Below are 18,728 nucleotides of genomic sequence, written 5' to 3' on the forward strand. Positions count from 1 at the left end.
CTTATGTATCCCGAATTTATTTCACGCAATCTTCTGAATATCCCATGATTCAAGGGATAATATCTGTAACAATATTGGGCAACCCCCAATGGGCCTATAAAAAGCAAGAGATGGCTCATGGGAAGGGACCTTTTGGCAGCTAAAAAACCATAGGAATATAGAAATTATCTGTGAAAACGAGGATTGTTTATGAGGAGTGTTGAAACTCATTGAGCCCAAGCTCTCTGATCGCACTTTTGTTCCCATATCAATATCATTCTAAGTGGACGTAGGTCATTACCAGATTCTGGGGCCGAACCACTATAAATTACTGTGTTTTCTTTACTTTTGTCATTACGTTATTATCTATACATATTCGCCTATATCATTCATATTTTGACTCCGTGTCAGTTGGCTAAAACGAGGGTCAACAGTAATTATGAAACTTTTAAAATTATATTTTTGAAAACTTGAATACGTATTTTTTAATAACAAAAAGTAGGAGCAATAAAAAAGTAAAAAAACAAAAAAAAATGTATTTAAGAAAAAATCTCTAAAATAAATAACTAAACTTTGATGGCACTTGAAAATATAGCAATAGACAAAATTTGGTGTGTTAAATAGTATTATTGTGTGTAATTTGGGAGTAAGTCTATCATTATCCTTCGTGTGAATAACAAATGTTTGGTAATTAAATTTTATTAATCAAATAACTTGTCATCTTAAAAATTTAAACAATATACATTTAATGAATATGAGAGTGACATAACTAATTTAAATTAATATCTTGCAACTCACACGAATTATTAGCATTTTTATTGTTAAACTTGTTGACTAATCGAGCAAAATATAAGATATATTCAAAATATATATAAGGATAAAACAAAAATGCACTTCTCAATCGAGATATACTATTCTGACACAAATGTATTTATTATGACAATAACACAAAATAATAATAATAATAAAAGTTGACTTATTCAGAAAAAAAAAAAAGTTGACTTAAGACTTGGAACGAGTCAAAATGCAATCCTCTATAGCCCATCTTATTGAACCACCTAACTCAATTTCCTCCACAACTTCACTTGTATTGTATTGAAGCATAAATGTATTATATATCGTACCAAGTCTAAGTTAGGTCGAGTTAGGATTAGGGATGTAAATTGGGTCGGAGAATTGGTTGGTAGTGCTCTCTCCGTCCCATTTCTCATCTCCATTAACTATTTGTAATTATCAATCGTCCTACTCCCATTTTTATATATTTCTTGTCGGGAGCGGGACCTCACTTATTTTTATAAAAAAAAATGTAGATTACATCAAATTTAATATATTACACCATGCTTATAGTTTAAAATATAAGATATTGCCTAAAAAAATTAAAATATTTAAAACGTTAATATTATGCTACAAAAACACACAAAGAGTTATTATAAAAAACAAATTAGATAGGATCTCTATTAGAATAGGAAGTGTTACTCCTATCTCAACTTCGTTTAACATTCGGGAACAAAAAATAGTCTCGGTTCCCTATTTAAGCAGGGAATCCCCGTCCCATTACGGGCTGGTCCTCCAGGGTCCTTTTCCTCTAGAAAAATTACTATCCCTAGTTAGGATGATTTTTGGAGGTTTAATATAAAAATATGATCATTTTTAAATATTATATATAAAATAATAATTTTCTAAATTTAAAGTCCTTCTATAAATAAATAAAAAATTAATATTTTTCTAAATTTTGACATCCTTCCATCGTTTACCCTAGACAAGGATGAAATTGTCCCAAGTCCACCATTATAGTTTCTTTCAAAAAAAAATCTACAATATTTATTATTTAAAAAAAATTAAAAATTACGTAATTTTGTAATTAAAATACAATATATAAATATAATGTTGTTCTTCTCTTAGAAACACCACAAGCTATCATTGTTGTTTTTTACTTGACCACACACATCCCACCACAAGAATAAATTGAAACATAAATGTCTTATAAACATAACAAGAATTAGATGGAGTTATCTCATGTCAAATTCCACAGCCATTACAGTTTTTAAATATAATTTTTTTTTTATTAAAACAACTTATAAAAATATATGATTTTTTTTAAGTTATTACAATGTCATTTGATTTGGTAGCTGTGCATTAGTTTGACATTAACACATTAAAGAAACAATATTTTGGATTATGCTCTCCCTAGTTGATAAAACGAGGTATTATTTTCTTTAGCAAAGTTATCTTTAGATAGCTTGGAGAAAATTGAATACCAAAATAGTGAAATGTACAACCAAATTAATGTTGCAATTTTATGATATATGATTTATCTACACTAATAGCCATATTTAGGCCAAGACTGTGAGAAAAAGATTCTATTTTTATTATTATTTTGATAGCATATTTACTTTTGGTTGAAAGGAAATATCAATAAAAGAAAATATTTTATGAATTTAAGAGTTTGTGCTCCAATTTTAAATAAACATTGCTATAAGGCATCATAGATTGTACAACACTCTACAATGTGATTTATTATGTGACAGTCAGAATCCCGTGATTCGCATGAGGAAAGACTGGGTAAAAAATTGTGCAATCTCATACCGCCTGGGGAAGATCAAGTGTGATGATTCTAAGATTATGTAGGTATGTGACTACACAGTTGAAGAAGACTTAAATGGATTGATGTGTACTATCTATATTAACAAGATGCATCTTCTTTTCGGTAGCCCATCACTTGAGAACTCCAAAGTTAAGTGTGTTTGACCTGGAGTAATCTCAAGATGGGTGACCTCCTGTAAAGTTTTCCCAGGAAGCGTGCGAGTGAGGACAAAATATGCTGGAAATACTTGTGTTAGTTTGTAGGGTCAGTCGTCATTCTAGGAAGCAGCCATAATGACGTGGAACGTTACATATTAGTATTGAAATAATTTGGTATCGGGTCTCATATTTTAAATTAAATTTAATTGAAATAAATGAGACTTGAAATTTACTTGAACCAATAGTAATATAGAGTATTGGGTACCTTAGAGTAGGTGTTCTTTACCATTTCTCATTCTAAATTGACAATGCATTATATTGGGATGAGGATAAGATTAAATGACTTCTTCCATTTTTTTGGAAAAGTTTATAATAAGACTTCTCAATTGAAGTGGTCAACTTTTAATGATATCCATATCAAGACTAGCAACATTTAGTTGTTTTCTATTGGTTTGAATTAAATAGTGGAATGAATTGACATGTCTAGACATAATTTTGAGATTTCCAAATTATACAACAATTTTGAAAGGGTATTTTGTGAGTTCCCAAATCCAAATTACTTTGTTTGCCACTGCCAATTTTCATTCTGTTTTCTCAAAACAACCATGAAAGTTTGAATATGACACTGAAAAAAAAACACTAATTTATATAGTGCATTGAAAAGAATGACAAATATTGAGTAATAACAATCCAAAGCTTATAACATTTTAGTTAGTCTTGAACAAAGGATTGTTAAAACTTCCAAAGAAGAAAGCTCCATCAATTTAATATGCAATTGACTCTATACAGCTAATGATAAATCCTGAGAAAAAATAAAATTAAGACAAGTATTAGTAATAGAGTTTAGGTATAATTTAAAAAAAAAAAAAAAAAACCCTAGTATCTCAAAGGAAAAATTGAAAGAATATCACCTAAGAAAGCAACTGTCTCCAATATAGAAAAAATCTCAAGTAAAAGAGAAATCCTAGATTCATTTTAGCACAATTCAACTATAGCCCTTATCACATTTCTTGCTTATAATATGTATTAATCTCATTTTATAAATAATAATTATAAATAAGAATGAAGAAAGAAATATAATAAAATATTTGAATTTCGTCTAGTTACATAATTAATTTTGCTTGGACTAGTTCGATACGACTAATGGTTGAATTGATCGGACGATTATAATATTTTTTTTATAAAATTATAAATAAATTGAGAGTACATCAAATCTATTATCAAAAAAAATTATATATATATTATAAATCACCTCACCAACTTCTAAATTATAATAATCACTTAAATAATAAATTCATGTAGTATATATATATATACAATTATTATATATATCATAAAATTCTACAACTCATACAAATTTGGTGGAACAAAACCAGAATATTAATTCTATTTCAAAACACATAGTGCCCAAATTTCATTATAAGATGCTCATACCTATTTAATTAATCATAGTGATGGGATGGTGATCATTTTCATTTTTTTTTTCAAATATAAAAAAAAAAATAAGAAAGTACATCAAATTTAAACCAAGTAAAACTCAACCCAAAATACACAACACAACATGAAAAAAAAAAATCCAAAGTTATTTTTTAGAATCAATATAAACAATTTGAGAAGCTCAAAACAACAAACTCATAATCCAAAAAATAATAATAATAATAACAACAACAACACAAGTAGATAAATCAAGTTTTGCTATCTACCCCAATTTACAACTAAATTCAACCAAAAAAAATCAAAATTCTAATCACAACCCATGAATCTAAACTCCATAAACTCAAGAAAAACTCAAAAACAAACACAAAATCAAAATTTCAAAAGCTTCAATTTTTGAGTGATCATCACCTTCATCATCATCATCATCATCATCATCATCACCAGCCATAGAGAACTTGAGTGTACTTATCTTTGAGCCACCTGAAACTTTTTCTGAAGGAGCCCTTCATCTTCCCCTCAACAGAGTACATTTTATAGCTTGCAACCCTCTTCTTCCTCTGAAACTCACGGTCACCATCAAAGCTCCATGGCTTGGAAGAAGAAGAAGACCCAGAAAAGGTCTTGCCTTTCTTCAAGTTCCGGTCTCTGTTTGCCATCTGGGTTTGGAAGCCGGGTGGTGGTGGCAGTGGAGGAGCTCTGGTTGGGCCGTAGTAGTGGTCCAACTCCATCCTCATCACCCCACCACCTCCATAGCCGTAAGACCTTGATCTGTTGTAGCTGTAGTCCTCCATGGTTATGGGGTTTCTTCTCTTCTTAGGTCAGGAGGGGTTTGAAAGAAGAAGAAGAAGAAGAAGAAGAATAATGTAATAACCAAAAACTATGGCTTTGGTTGGAATTTTTATATATTTATATATAATAATAAATAATTAAATTAAAGAAAGTAAAATAAAATAAAATTAATTATTTCTTTTTTAGTATTGGGGAGGGCTTGACTTGTCTGCAATGATTTGTAGGAGAAAGCGTGTTTGATGGGGAATCATGTTGTCTTAGCCTATGAGGCATTCTTTTTCTATTTTGTTTATATTTTATTTTTCATTTAAAAAAAAAAGTGGTGGTGAAGAAAATTATTGTGTTTTAACATTTGGGAAATTTAAGATTATATGATTAGTAATAATAAGCTTTTGTGATATTTGGACCATAAGTTTCCAATATTTAGGGTTTCTAACCGGCATAGACTCAATCTTTTTTTTTAGGGGATAAAATATTCAAAGTTGGAAAAATAGTAATTTCGTTAGTCTTTACCCGTTTGGTAATGACTGGACCAACACGTGTTATTTCAAAAATAATTAAAAATGAATTTAAAATATTATAATTATATAAACTGATTTAAAAATATATAAAAATTTATTAAATCATAAAATATCTAATTCATAAAATTCATGTGTTCTTAAAAATATTAACTCATTGACCATAGAAAAAAAAACATACAATAACCCATAAACCATTCACTAAGAAATAGCAATACTTAATATTCAAAGACAAATTATCAACAACCCATAAATTATCAACAAACAATTGCAAAGTTATCAACAAACTCATATTTTAAGCCAAAATTGAACGAGAGGTGTATTCAACATCCATGAATCTATGCAATGAGACAATTCGTTAAGAAATAACAATACATAATATTCAACAACAAAAATTATCAACCACCCAAAATCCAGAAATTATCAAAGTGATCAACAAACTTAGATTAATATTCAAACCTAGATTTGAACCTAATTTTTTTTTACCCACTGTAAACCCAAAAGCAAAAATGCAAACCTTTGCAGAGGCTATCAAAGCTTGGAGCTTGTTGCCCAAGAGCCACCGTCGAAGCTCGGAGCTCATCGCCCAGAAGTCGCCGTCGAAGCTCATCGCACAGGAGTTGTTGTTAAAGCTCGGAACTCGTAGCCCAGGAGCGTTGTCGAAGCTCAGAGGAAAAAGACAGAGGTTGTTCGATCATGGAGCCATGTAGTCGAAGCCCTGGTGGAGAAAACAGAGAAGAGGGTTGTTGTAACTCCCATTTCTTTTTACAAATACATTACAACAATTATGAAAAATATGAGAAGATATTTTTTTATTCATACTTTTGAGTGCATTACAATGCTAACCGAAGGCTAGAGCTATTAAGTAAAGTGAAAGAATAACTAATGAATATGCAACTATAACATTCATGGGCATTTCATTAGTATAATGCCCATAGAATGATGCTAAATACAAGCAAACAATCACTAAAGTTATGAAAAATAAAGAGAAATTCATGATTTGATGATAAATTTTATCTAGAAGGTTAAGAGATGAAGAAGTTGTGCAAGTAAATGGTTGAAGGAACAAGTATTTATAGGACAAAAACTAGCCGTTTATGACCGTTGGTGAATAGTGATCCTGACCGTTGGGGATATAGTTGTTTTTTATTATGAGATTTTAACAATTCTAAGTTGTTGAAGTAACCAACAGGTGAGAATAATTAATTTATGGGTGTTAGAGAAACATTTTAAGAAAAGTTTGTGAGTAAAAAATGTTAAACTAAGTAATATAAGAAGATTGGGAAATTTTCATTTTTTACTATTTACCGGGTACTATTCATAGTGGGTCCCACAGTGGGGTATGCAAGGGTCCCACAGTAGGGTCCACATGGGTCCCACAGCGGGGTCCACCCCATGGTTCCCACATGATGATGCAGTAGTGATACAATGATGACTTTAGCAAACCACCATGCTTATATTTTGAATATTTTATTATTCCACTATGCTTGATATTTTTAATATTTTATTAGCATAGTAGCCCAAAATTTTCCTATAAATAGCCCTTCCAAAACTCATCTTGAATCACAAAATCCTCATTTTCTTTCTCTTACTCTACCCAAAAATCTTCTTAACATCCTTCTAAAGTTCTAAACCTTGAAGATCTAGGCGAAGTTCTGTCCGAAACGATAACCTACGAAAACTTTTTAGGTAAGCTATTTCCCGAGCCTTTCATTTAAGTTATTTAGTTATTATATATGTATAGATTATTTTACTATGCCGTTATAATGCCAAAAGTTATGTATAGATTATTTTACTATGCCGTTATAATGCCAAAAGTTATATATAGATTATTTTACTATGCCGTTATAATGCCAAAATTTATATATAGATTATTTTACTATGCCGTTATAATGCCAAAAGTTATATATAGATTATTTTACTATGTCGTTATAATGCCAAAAATCTATATATGGATTATGTTACCATGCCGTTATAATGCCAAAAGTTATGTAGATTACTTTACTATGCCATTAAAATGCTAAAATTTATATATGGATTATTTTACCATGTCGTTATAATTTACAATGCTAAAATTGAAATATAAACTATTTTATATGTATCTTCATAATACTAAACTTATATAGGCTATGGTCATACTTTGGACTATTATTATGGACTCTTATAACCTTATTCCCTATTATTATGGACAAGTATTATGACCTGGACTTTTCCGTATGACCATGACCACGACTTTTAGACCAGAACATTTCCATGGACAAATGTAGTATGACCATACGCCTAGACATAAAATAAACAATAAAATAAGAAAAAATAGAATAACAACAATCATAAACTAAAGTTACATCATATAGATTTTATGTAAGTTAATAGTTTGTATTTTTATCAGGAAGCTAACAATTTTGGTTGTTTTATCAAGACGCAAGGTAAGTAGAATCCTCATCTATAATACAAGTCTTTTATGTGTCTTATGTGCATTTATATGCTTTATATGTTATCCTGCCATGTTCTTATGCATAAGTTATTTTCAAGAATGTTATATTTATTATGCATAAGCACGCTTAATGTTCACAAACAAGTTATTGAAAGCGTTAAAGTAGAGGTGCTGCTTGGGAGACCTAAGTCCCAAATAAGTTAGGAGGGAGATGTACTTCCCTATATAATGAATGTTTATGAGGGAGAAATTCCCTATTATCATGTTTATGTTTAGGTGGGAATGTGATTCCCTATGTAATGCCGGCAGCAGCATCCTCTAGGGCCCAAAAGAAAGGAAAGTGAAAGAAAGAAATAAAATACATAGCATGTTGCACGTTTATTTTAATGCATATGAGGTAGTTATTCTACTTACTGAGCCTTAGCTCATCAGATAATGTTTTGTATTGTAGGTAAGAGGCCCCAAATATAAATTGTTGATAAGTATACGTGGAGCCAACATGACTGTACATATGGGGCTGACCTGAAAGGAATGGAGTTCTGCTATGCTATTTTATAAATAAACGAGAAACTTGATTTTATAATTATATTTCATTAAAATTATTTTGTGAACTTTATAATTTACTTAAAGCTTTAAAAGTATTTCATGAACGCTGTAATTTACATAAAGCTTTTCAATTTATCGGTTGGATACATCTTCATTTCTACGTTAAGGTGTAGTAACGCCACGAAAATTATTTATAAAAATATTAAGATTTGTATGTAAGATAAAGTTTTTATTTAGTTGTGAGTATTGTATGGTTTGAGGTTATGAACATTAGTTATGTATAGTTTAATAAAGTTTATGTAAATTCAGAATTTCAGTATTGTTATATTTATGTTAAACTTTGTTTTTACACTATATATATGTATGTTAAGAAATGAGGTCGTTACAGCTGTGTTTCGTGAGTGGTGATGAAGGAGACCAGGCCGGTGTGGGAAGACTGGAGCTATGTGGAGGCGCGACATCGGCGACCAGAGCTAGTTGATGAGAGAAGGAGAGAGGTTGAAGAAAGATGTGAAACCCTAATCCCAAATTCTTTAAATTTAGCTTTAGTTTTTTATTAATAAAAATAATTTTTCTTTTCATTTTTAAATAATTTTTCATTTTAAATATATTTTTAATTAGTTTTTCAAATTTAAAATCAATTATCATGTTCTTAAAAAATTTATGACTAGACCAATCACGAAGTGACATGTGTTGGTCCAATCATCACCAAACGGAGCTAAACGGACAAGGACTAACAAAATTACTGTTTTTCTAACTTTGGGTACTTTCCCCACTAAAAAAAAAATTGGATCTATGTCGGTTATAAACCTCAAACATTAGGTACTTACACCACATATATCCCTACTCTTTTTTTAAACATATGCCCCTATGCAGGGTCGACCCCGAGTTGTGGGAGGCCCTATACAAAAAATATTATTTTAAAAAAATTTATATATAAATTGATAATTTTCAAAATTTTGAGGTTTTTATATATGTAAAAATTAGTATTTTTCCAAAATTTGGTGCTCATTGTGTGGGGCCCTTGGCACAGGACTGGCCCACCTGTGCCCTGGGCCGGACCTGCCCCATGCTTAAAAATTGGGAAAATACGGATGGGCGTTAATAGTGGTGGTGTTGAAAAATATGGTCGGCATCATGTGCGAGACTCCAATGGCAACTCGGGCAATAGTGAGGGAGAGAGAGCAAGAGCTTAGAGAGAGACTAAGAGTTTAGAAGAAGAGCGAGTGTTTTCAATGTGTGGGGCAATTTTGTTCGAAAATAATTTTGGAGTAAAATTTTCTAATTTTTATGTAATGGGGCATATTTTTTAAATAAGGGGCATTACTAAGCATAGAAGTTCAAATTTTCTTAGCTTATTAGTTAAATTATAATTAGATGAAATTATATATTATACTATTTGTTATAATACTATTTTTCATAATTTGTTTGATTTAATTTTACATAAATAACTAATATAAATTAAATATGGAGATTTTGAGATGTTAACTAAGATTGATAAGAATTAAGGTCAAAATTATATTTGTTTCGATTTTGAAAATTATATGATTGTCTATGGAATTTTAAAAAATATAAGGTTATAAACCCTTATACCATACCATTTTTATTTGCTATAATTTAGTATTTAAAAGTCTTAATAATTTTAGTAATTAATTCCTCACATATTATATTTTTAATTTATTGAATTATTTCCACGATTACAATTAAAAAATATATATAAAAAAATGTATTAAAGTTTGATTATATTTGAAAGAAAAATTGGAGTTCTTAAGTTAAGAGCACTCTTAATGGCTCCTTTAACATAACTATATTCTACAATTATAGCTCAAATGTGATAAAATGGTTCTCCATCAAATGAGCTACTCTAAATTTTTTATAGCTCAATACACTATTTATTATTGACAACTATTCACTCCTTTATAAATATTTTATTAATTTTTTTCTAACGTTTCTATACATATGTTTGATATTAGGAATAATATTATATGATTTTAGTAATTTTTTAAAACTTATATACATATTATCATTTTATATTTTGTTATAATAATTATATTGAGAATTAATTTTAAATTTGTATTAATTTATATTTTATTTATTTTGGAATAATCTAAAAAAAAAATAAAAAAGTTGAAATATTTTGAAATATAAAAGTTAAAGTTAAAATAAATAAAGTAATATTTTGATAAAATATTTTAAATGATAGAGACCAACGTCTATTGGAGTATTCTAATATGCCGCAATTTATTTTGTAAAATATTTATCTTCACTTAGCACAAATAATTTGATTCGAATAAAAAAATCCAACTAATGTCAAATCATAATAAATAAATTGCATAATTGGGGGACTCAACTTTATCCTTTTTTCAACGAAAAAGAAGGGTTCTTTACATACTTTACTAAATTTGCCTTGAGCCCACAAAGGTTTCTGTTTAATAAAGTTATTATTTAGGTTAGGTTAAGTTGGTTCTAGTTTTAGTGACTATAGTTACTAAATTTTGAAATAATAATAAAAATTAATATTTATTATTATTATTATTAATGTAGTTGTGTGTTGAGTAAATTACAAGACAAAAGAGAAGATTCTCAAAGCACCATTAATCAATGGATTAGTCTCATATTTTTGTCTTTTTGTTTTTGTCTTATTAGATTATTTAGTACAAAAGATAAATAAATATTACATTAAGTGTTTTTATTGGCACACTATTTTTTTTTTCTTTCCTCACTTTCCTTCTAATTATACCTTTCATAAAATTTTATTTCACCTTTTTAGTTTTTATCTAGTAAAAAGTTACCCTTTCTTGGAAAAAAAAAACTTTCTACACCTATACCTTATTAAGACAATAATAAAAAAATTGATACATCTCCATATGGAATGAAAAAAATCAATTTAAAGAAATATAATTTTTTTGATAAATAACTAGTATTTAGAAATATAACAAATATGTATTTAGAAAGAATTAATAAATATATAGAGAAAAAAGAGTTAGGGCTCAAGCCATCTAATTTTTTTTACTCTTTGTATTTTTTAAATTATATCAATTAAAAATATTTTGATATAAAATGTTTTAAAAAATGGTAATAAAGCCCTCCTAAATTTTTTTTATACATAAACTTTAATGCATACTATCATTTAAAATACTTTTTATTAAAATTATTAATTTTTATAAAAAAAAATACATTAAACAATTCTTACTAATAATAACTTATTGGAAAACTCACCATTGTATAAAATTTCACACAATTTTTATATTTACATTGGACAATATTTTTTAGTAATAGTAAAATATAATACTACAACAATATTATATTGAAATGCTCTAAGCAAAACCTTTCTATCAATTTATTCTTTGTTGGGTTACATTTCCAATTATTTACATCCCAAATGAATATTTTAAATAAATAAATAAAAAGATAAAAATTATTATTATAGGGAACCCATTTACAACCTAGATAGCCAATGCCATCAATGAGAGTAGTTGACACTAAAAAGTTAGATTCTTTTTTGTGACAAAGGCCAAAGACTTATTAATCACTTCATCTCTACAATGATTCTATTCTTAACATTAAATATTTTTGGGTCCAATATTTTTTAATGGAAGTCTTTTCTTGATTCCCTCTGTCTTAGAAAAGAAAGTTAAGATTTCTTTGAACAAGTATTCATTCTTTTAGTAGCATAATTTGATTTAGAACCACCAACTTTTTTTATTTTTCCAACATGATTTGATAAGTGCATGAGAAAAAATGGAGGGATTTCATTGAAACTACTTAAGTAATTTATAAATCAACACTATTTAAGCAACACATAAAGCTAACATTGAAACTATTTAAGTAATTTATAAATCAACTTCAGAAACAACCCATAAAACAAATCTTAAAACTTTAAAACAACCATATATAATAATCGTTAAGCAATCATTGAAACTCTAAAGCAACCTTATACAATAATTTGGTACGTAACTCATAATCTTTACAAGCAACATATAAAACAATTCTTAAAAATATTTAAGCAACCATTGAAAATCCTTAAGCAAACTATAAAACAACGTGTTAAGCAACCCATAAAACAACGTAAGTTATACAACCCTTGAAACTCCTAAGCAACTTATAATTCTCATAAGCAACTCATAAAACAACATATTAAGCAACCCATAAAGCAATATATGTTAAGCAACCATTTAAATTTTAAAGCAGTTATATATAACAACATATAAAACAACATTTGAAACTCCTAAGCAACTCATAAAATAACTTGTTAATCAACCTTTGAAACTCATAAACAACTTATAAAATAACATGTTAAGCAACCCATAAGGCAACATATGTTAAGCAATCCTTAAAACTTTAAAGCATTCATATATATACCAACATATATAAAGTAACATTTGAAACTCCTAAGCAACTTATAAAGCAACATAATAAACAACTCTTGAAATTTCTAATCAACCCTATATAACAACTATAAAGTAACCCTTAAAACTCATTAAGCAACCCCTACATGAAGAAGCTCAAATAAATTTAATTAATATTTGTAATTATTTAAAATATATTTTTTAATAATTTTTATATAAAGAAAAGTAAAAAATATATATAAAAACCAAATAGCTAGGTTTTTGACATAATAAGTCTCAAGTTTGATTTATTTACAAACAACACATTCTTCTCAATGTAGAGAATATATATATATATAATAACTAATTTTCAAAAGAAAAAAAGTGTAAAAAAATGAAGTTATGATATGTGAACAATTTTAGTATTACTTGAAATAGTTGTTTATTGCATGATGTCTTGCTTGTTATAAGTGTTAATCATTATTTATTTATGGGTTTATACTTTTTTGGACCCTGTGTTTTTTCCCATTACCTGTTTGGACCATGTGTTTTGACAAATTACTTTTTGGACCTTGTGTTTTATAAAATAGTTAAAATAGAACCATAAACCTGATTTTGGTAAATGTTTTTTCAACTAAAATCACAAATAATTTACCAAACTAACAATTCAGAACAAAAATAAAATCATTCTGCTTAAAAACTGTGTTGTTATATTCAATTTTTTCTTCATCAAAATTGAGTTTAGGGTTCTATTTTAATTATTTTACAAAACATAAGGTCCAAAAAATAATTTGTCAAAACACAGAATCCAAAAAAATAATGAGAAGAAACACAGGGTCCAAAAAAGTTTAAATCATTTATTTATTCACATATAACAACTAAAAACTAGAATATTTGTTTACATATAAATCTTTAATTGAATCAACGCGTATTTTATTATTATCTTTTGTATTCAACTACTAATTAATAAAGTGTTTGACCACATGTCACTAAATTAATTTAGCTTTGAAAAAATATCGACCATCCCTTATTAAATAATAATAATTCATTAAAAAATAGTCCTATACTTGTCATCATGATCACATAAGAGATGATTAAAAAAAAAAGAAGCATGTGAAACTACAATCACTAACAAACCGTATTATTGTGAAAAAAAAATGTTTAGCTATATATTAATGAAAGAATTCTTTAAATACTGTATAAATTAATTAATTTTTATTTATATATGTATTAATAAAAAAATCCCAAATATTTAAAAGTAATATAATAATTTTACAATAAACTAATTTATTTTCTTTCCTACATACCAACAAACAAGAAATAAAATTTCCTTTCTAATTTTCTATCTCTTATATTCTTTCATTTCTACCAAACATGCTCCAATTTTTTATCTCTTATTTTCTTTCACTTTTACCAAACATTGCTTAACACTATGTTGATAGGAAAGAAATTTTTGAAGAAGAAGAAGAAGAAAAACCTTCTTGTTTGGTAGGCAGAAAAGAGTAGAAAAAAATTAAACAATTTTACCAAAATATAATTTTTTCCAAATTGACAACAAACAAAAAAATAGTCAAAGTTGAGAATTTTTTCGATTTGATGAAAATTAAAAATTACTAATATATTCTTACCCATTTAGTTTTAAAATAAAAATGCAAGGATATAAAAATTAAACATAGGTGAGACATATTAAGAACATATAATTTTTATTCACATTTTATTTTCTTGTTTGTATTCAAATAAATAAAATTAAAATGTAGTATAAATTATAAATATGTTCAAAAAAATTAAAAAATCTCATAAAATTTTAAAAATATATATATTCCTTAATTTTTTCTACTCAGATAATTTTTCCTTGACCATAGTAGTGTAAATGACTAAGCTAAAACTTGCAAATTACATTTATGCCCCTAAAAAGAAATGAATAAAACAAAAAAAGCCAGTAAAGCAATTTTGTCTAGTACAATCGAATTGGTCTACAAGACAAGCTGTACAGCATTTAATAAAGTGATAAACCTAGTAAAATCTTGAATTGAATACATAGATGTATTGGTCTACAAGAAAAAGTTCATAGAATAGACCATACAATATAAAGTGTAGACCAAAAACCACAATGCTTTGTGACAAGTAAAACACTTGAAATTACTTTGGTCTTTTTTTCTACTTTTATGTATGTGAAATAAATTCATTCCCTTAGTACCGAAGCAATGTATATAAAAAGAAACCATAAAAAGAGAGAACTTTGAAAAGTGAAAAAGAAAAAGAGAGAAAGAAAGAAAGAAACACACAAGGAGATAGAGAGGCTTTGCACAGAAGAAAGAAATCCACTCCAAACAATCAATTCTGCAAATTGGTCTTTGAAACTAAAAAGTACAAGAAAACATGAAACAAAATTTGGAATAATGGTTTACTTCTACACACCCAAAACAGGAATTGGAGCATATCCCACAATTTGGGGGGGCCAAGTTCGATCCATTCTAAAAAACACCCTTCACCTACAATAAGAAGAAGAAGATAATAATAATAATAATTAAGGCTTCCAAATTAATTTTTGCCTTTATACCACACACCTGACCACCAGAGCAAAAAACCTGATTTAAAGGAGATCGGCAACATTTGCAGGCAGCTCTTCGACAACCACATTGTAAAACTTCTGAATGTCGAACAGCATTCTTTCGTCGTCCTTGGTCACAAAGTTGATGGCAACACCCTTTCTCCCGAAACGTCCACTACGACCGATACGATGGAGGTAGTTTTCAGGCTGTGTTGGGAGATCATAGTTTATAACCAGAGAAACCTGCTGAACATCGATACCACGAGCCAGGAGATCAGTGGTGATGAGCACCCTCGAGGAACCTGATCGGAATTCCCTCATGATGATGTCCCTAGTGTTTTGGTCCATGTCTCCGTGGGTTGCGGAAACTGTGTGATCTCTGCTGCGCATCTTGTCTGTGAGCCAATCAACCTTTCGCCTTGTGTTCACAAAGATAACACTCTGGGTAATTGCCAATGTCTCGTAAAGATCACAAAGTGTCTCAAGCTTCCATTCCTCCTTCTCCACATTGACATGAAATTGTTTGATACCCTCGAGGGTGAGCTCGTCACGTTTCACCAAGATTCTCACAGGTTTGTTCATGAACTTCCTGGTGATCTCCAGAGCCTCGGGTGGCATCGTAGCAGAGAACACACCAACCTGAATCTTTGATGGTAGCAACTGAAAGATGTCGTAAATCTACAAATACAAAACAAAATTGTCAAAACAAGTAATAGCTTCAGCTTGTAAACTAAATAAAAGACTCCAAACGTGGTAATCACAAAAGAAAATATCAAGAGCATTAAAAACCTGATCCTTGAATCCTCGTGAAAGCATTTCATCAGCTTCATCTAAAACAAACATCTTAATGTTATCAGGGCGAAGGGACTGTCTCCTCAACATGTCAAACACACGACCAGGGGTACCAACAACAACATGCACACCACTGGAAAGAATACGTTGATCTTCACGGACACTGGTACCACCAACACATGCATGAACCTTGACACCAAGATAGTCACCTAGTGCTCGCATAACCTTCTCAATTTGTTGGGCAAGTTCTCGAGTGGGTGCAAGAACCAAGGCCTGGCATTCAAGTAAGCCATAGTCAAGCTGCTGCAGAATTCCAGAGCAGAAAGTAGCTGTCTTTCCAGTTCCAGACTGTGCTTGTTGAATCACATCAAGTCCCTTGCAAAAGGGAACAATTCCTCTCTGCTGAATTGCAGATGGCTTCTCAAAACCTACAAGTAAGTTCAGACTACATCACCATCTTTTTATTTTTAAAAAGAATGATTACGCTAGCGTATAATATATTATAACAAATTAGAAAATAGAAACTATTTCGATGTTAAATAGGCATAAAATTTCGCTTTAACTAAAGCTCACACCATCCATTGCCAAATAAAAGAAACCACTTATGCTTGTAGCCAATACAGATTAACTGCAACACCTATATGGTATTGGATGGAGATATGGTTTGTCCACTTAAGAGTAAACTTGACTACCTAACATCCTACAACTCTAGATACAAAATCCTCCAATGATTCCAATCAGACACATTATTACCAAACTTTCCCCCACAAAAAGAGTGATAAAGTAACAATTCAAGAAACTATTTGCAAAATTTCCAAACAAAAAAAGTGTACGTACCATATGCAAACCAAAAAAAAAGTGTTACGTACCATATGCATAAATGCCTCTAAGAAGATTCTTTTGCAAACCAAAAAAAAAAGTGTTACGTACCATATGCATAAATGCCTCTAAGAAGATTCTTTTGCAAACCAAAAAAAAAGTGTTATGTACCATATGCATAAATGCCTCTAAGAAGATTCTTTTTTAAACCAAAAAAAAAGTGTTACGTACCATATGCATAAATGCCTCTAAGAAGATTCTCTTGCAAACCCATAGCATCAAAGCTTTCATGAACCTCGTCATACGATGTAAAAAAATCTTGCCCATCACTACCCAGTCTGCTCCCATCAGAAAACCAAACACAAAGTATTGACATCAGTAATACAAAATTTAGGTTGTAACATTGCATAATACAAAAGGGAAAAGAGAGAGACTCACAATTCACTCATCTTAGTATCATACTGACGAGCGTCAAATTGAGAGCCTTCCGGTGCCAAGCCTGCCATGACTGCAAAAGCACAAATCTATGTTAAACTCAAAACTAAAACTAACCAAAAATTTAATCCATCCAGATATATATCCAAAATTGAAAAGTCTACATATAAGGCAAGACATTTATTTTATTATTTCAATGAATTGATAAGCCTAAACACACTATGGATTGTGTGTGCACACCTGGGCATGAATTTCCTAGTCTAGTCTATACATACAAGAACCTAAACCTCTTAAATACTGAGCATGATGATAACATACATAAGAGGTTATTGGCAATTTTCTCTTCCCCTTTATCAAATCCAGATATAAACTTTCCTGTCCTACCTCAAAATACGAGAAACTTAATCTAAAACTGTTTAACTATCTAAATCCCTCATAATCTTAACACAAAATCTCTAATCGGGTAATATAAGTTTAGTTGAGTAAATACATCCTTAAACTTCGAACTCAGCATAAAAACACATTAAACCCATTAACAAGACATGAACTTACATTCAAATCCAAACACCACAGCAATTCAAAGGGCTTAGTCTCTAATCAAAGCGTTAAAACTAAAAACACAATGCCCTTATTCACACTGATTGATCCAAATCCAAAACCAAATCAAAACACTCAAAAAAAAACACTAGCTCCTTTCTAGATCAACGAATCATCAAAACAAAACCCACAGAGACCAAATCTTCCAGCCTAGGTTTTTTCCCATTCAAGAAACAACCAAGATACGAAAAAAGGCAAATAAAGCCCTAAAAACAATCGATCTATCCCTGAAACCGAAGCTGAAGCTGAAAAAAGGCGAAAACTCCATAAATAAGAAGCAAAAGACTAAAGGGTAAGATTAAAGAATAAAAAAAAAAAACAGAGAGCAGTACCGTATGAACTGATTGAAGACGAAGATTGAAGATTGTCGGTTGTGGGGTTTAGGGTTTGCTTCCCAAACTCCTCGGATCTCGAATGGATTGGATCTCTGCGCGTGAAATTGTCGAAGGAGTTTGAGTCGAGGGAAGCCAAACGCAGTAGAGAAGAAGAAGAAGAAGAGCTGAGTTGAGAAGCGAAAAGAGGATTAGGGAAATCTAAAGCCCTCTTTCTTATGCCTTTCACGTTTTTATTCTAATTTCCCATTTTACCCCTCTTGCCCTTCTTTTTGGGTTTTCATCCTTACGGCGTCGTTTTGAGTCGGTTGGCTTGTGATTATTATTAAAATACTCATTTTTATTTTAATCTATCTTTGAAAAAAAGTTTTAAAATATAATATCGTCATTAGATATTATTCTTCAAGCTTTAAAATAAGTTTTTCTAAT

The 18,728-nt window shown here is 29.5% G+C and overlaps 2 protein-coding genes and 1 long non-coding RNA gene across 5 annotated transcripts; 1 reads left to right on the forward strand and 2 right to left on the reverse strand.

Moving 5' to 3' along the window:
• Positions 1–4,356: 4,356 nt before the first annotated feature.
• On the reverse strand, positions 4,357–5,042 carry LOC133805030 (uncharacterized). Its single transcript, XM_062243139.1, has one exon. The coding sequence runs from the start codon at positions 4,947–4,949 to the stop codon at positions 4,596–4,598; it is 354 nt and encodes a 117-aa protein (XP_062099123.1). The 5' UTR covers positions 4,950–5,042; the 3' UTR covers positions 4,357–4,595.
• A 1,973-nt stretch (positions 5,043–7,015) lies between these two features.
• LOC133805032 (uncharacterized) lies at positions 7,016–9,758 on the forward strand. The gene is made up of 3 exons (XR_009878766.1): positions 7,016–7,154; positions 7,855–7,891; positions 8,351–9,758. It is a non-coding gene; the product is annotated as an uncharacterized LOC133805032 (long non-coding RNA).
• Positions 9,759–15,074: 5,316 nt separating this feature from the next.
• On the reverse strand, positions 15,075–18,498 carry LOC133805029 (eukaryotic initiation factor 4A-11). 3 transcript variants are annotated; one of them, XM_062243136.1, is made up of 5 exons: positions 18,300–18,498; positions 17,374–17,443; positions 17,167–17,273; positions 16,114–16,544; positions 15,075–16,002 (listed from the first exon to the last, which is right to left on the reverse strand). In XM_062243136.1, exons 2-5 carry the CDS (start codon positions 17,439–17,441, stop codon positions 15,367–15,369), a joined length of 1,242 nt encoding a protein of 413 aa, XP_062099120.1. In that variant the 5' UTR covers positions 17,442–17,443; positions 18,300–18,498; the 3' UTR covers positions 15,075–15,366. The 3 variants fall into 3 exon arrangements, with proteins under 3 accessions (XP_062099120.1, XP_062099121.1, XP_062099122.1); XM_062243137.1 differs by lacking the exon at positions 18,300–18,498 and adding an exon at positions 17,923–17,947; XM_062243138.1 differs by lacking the exons at positions 17,167–17,273; positions 17,374–17,443; positions 18,300–18,498 and adding an exon at positions 16,986–17,064.
• Positions 18,499–18,728: the final 230 nt, after the last annotated feature.

The sequence above is a fragment of the Humulus lupulus genome, chromosome X (assembly GCF_963169125.1).
Source record: "Humulus lupulus chromosome X, drHumLupu1.1, whole genome shotgun sequence".
Lineage (NCBI taxonomy): Eukaryota > Viridiplantae > Streptophyta > Magnoliopsida > Rosales > Cannabaceae > Humulus > Humulus lupulus.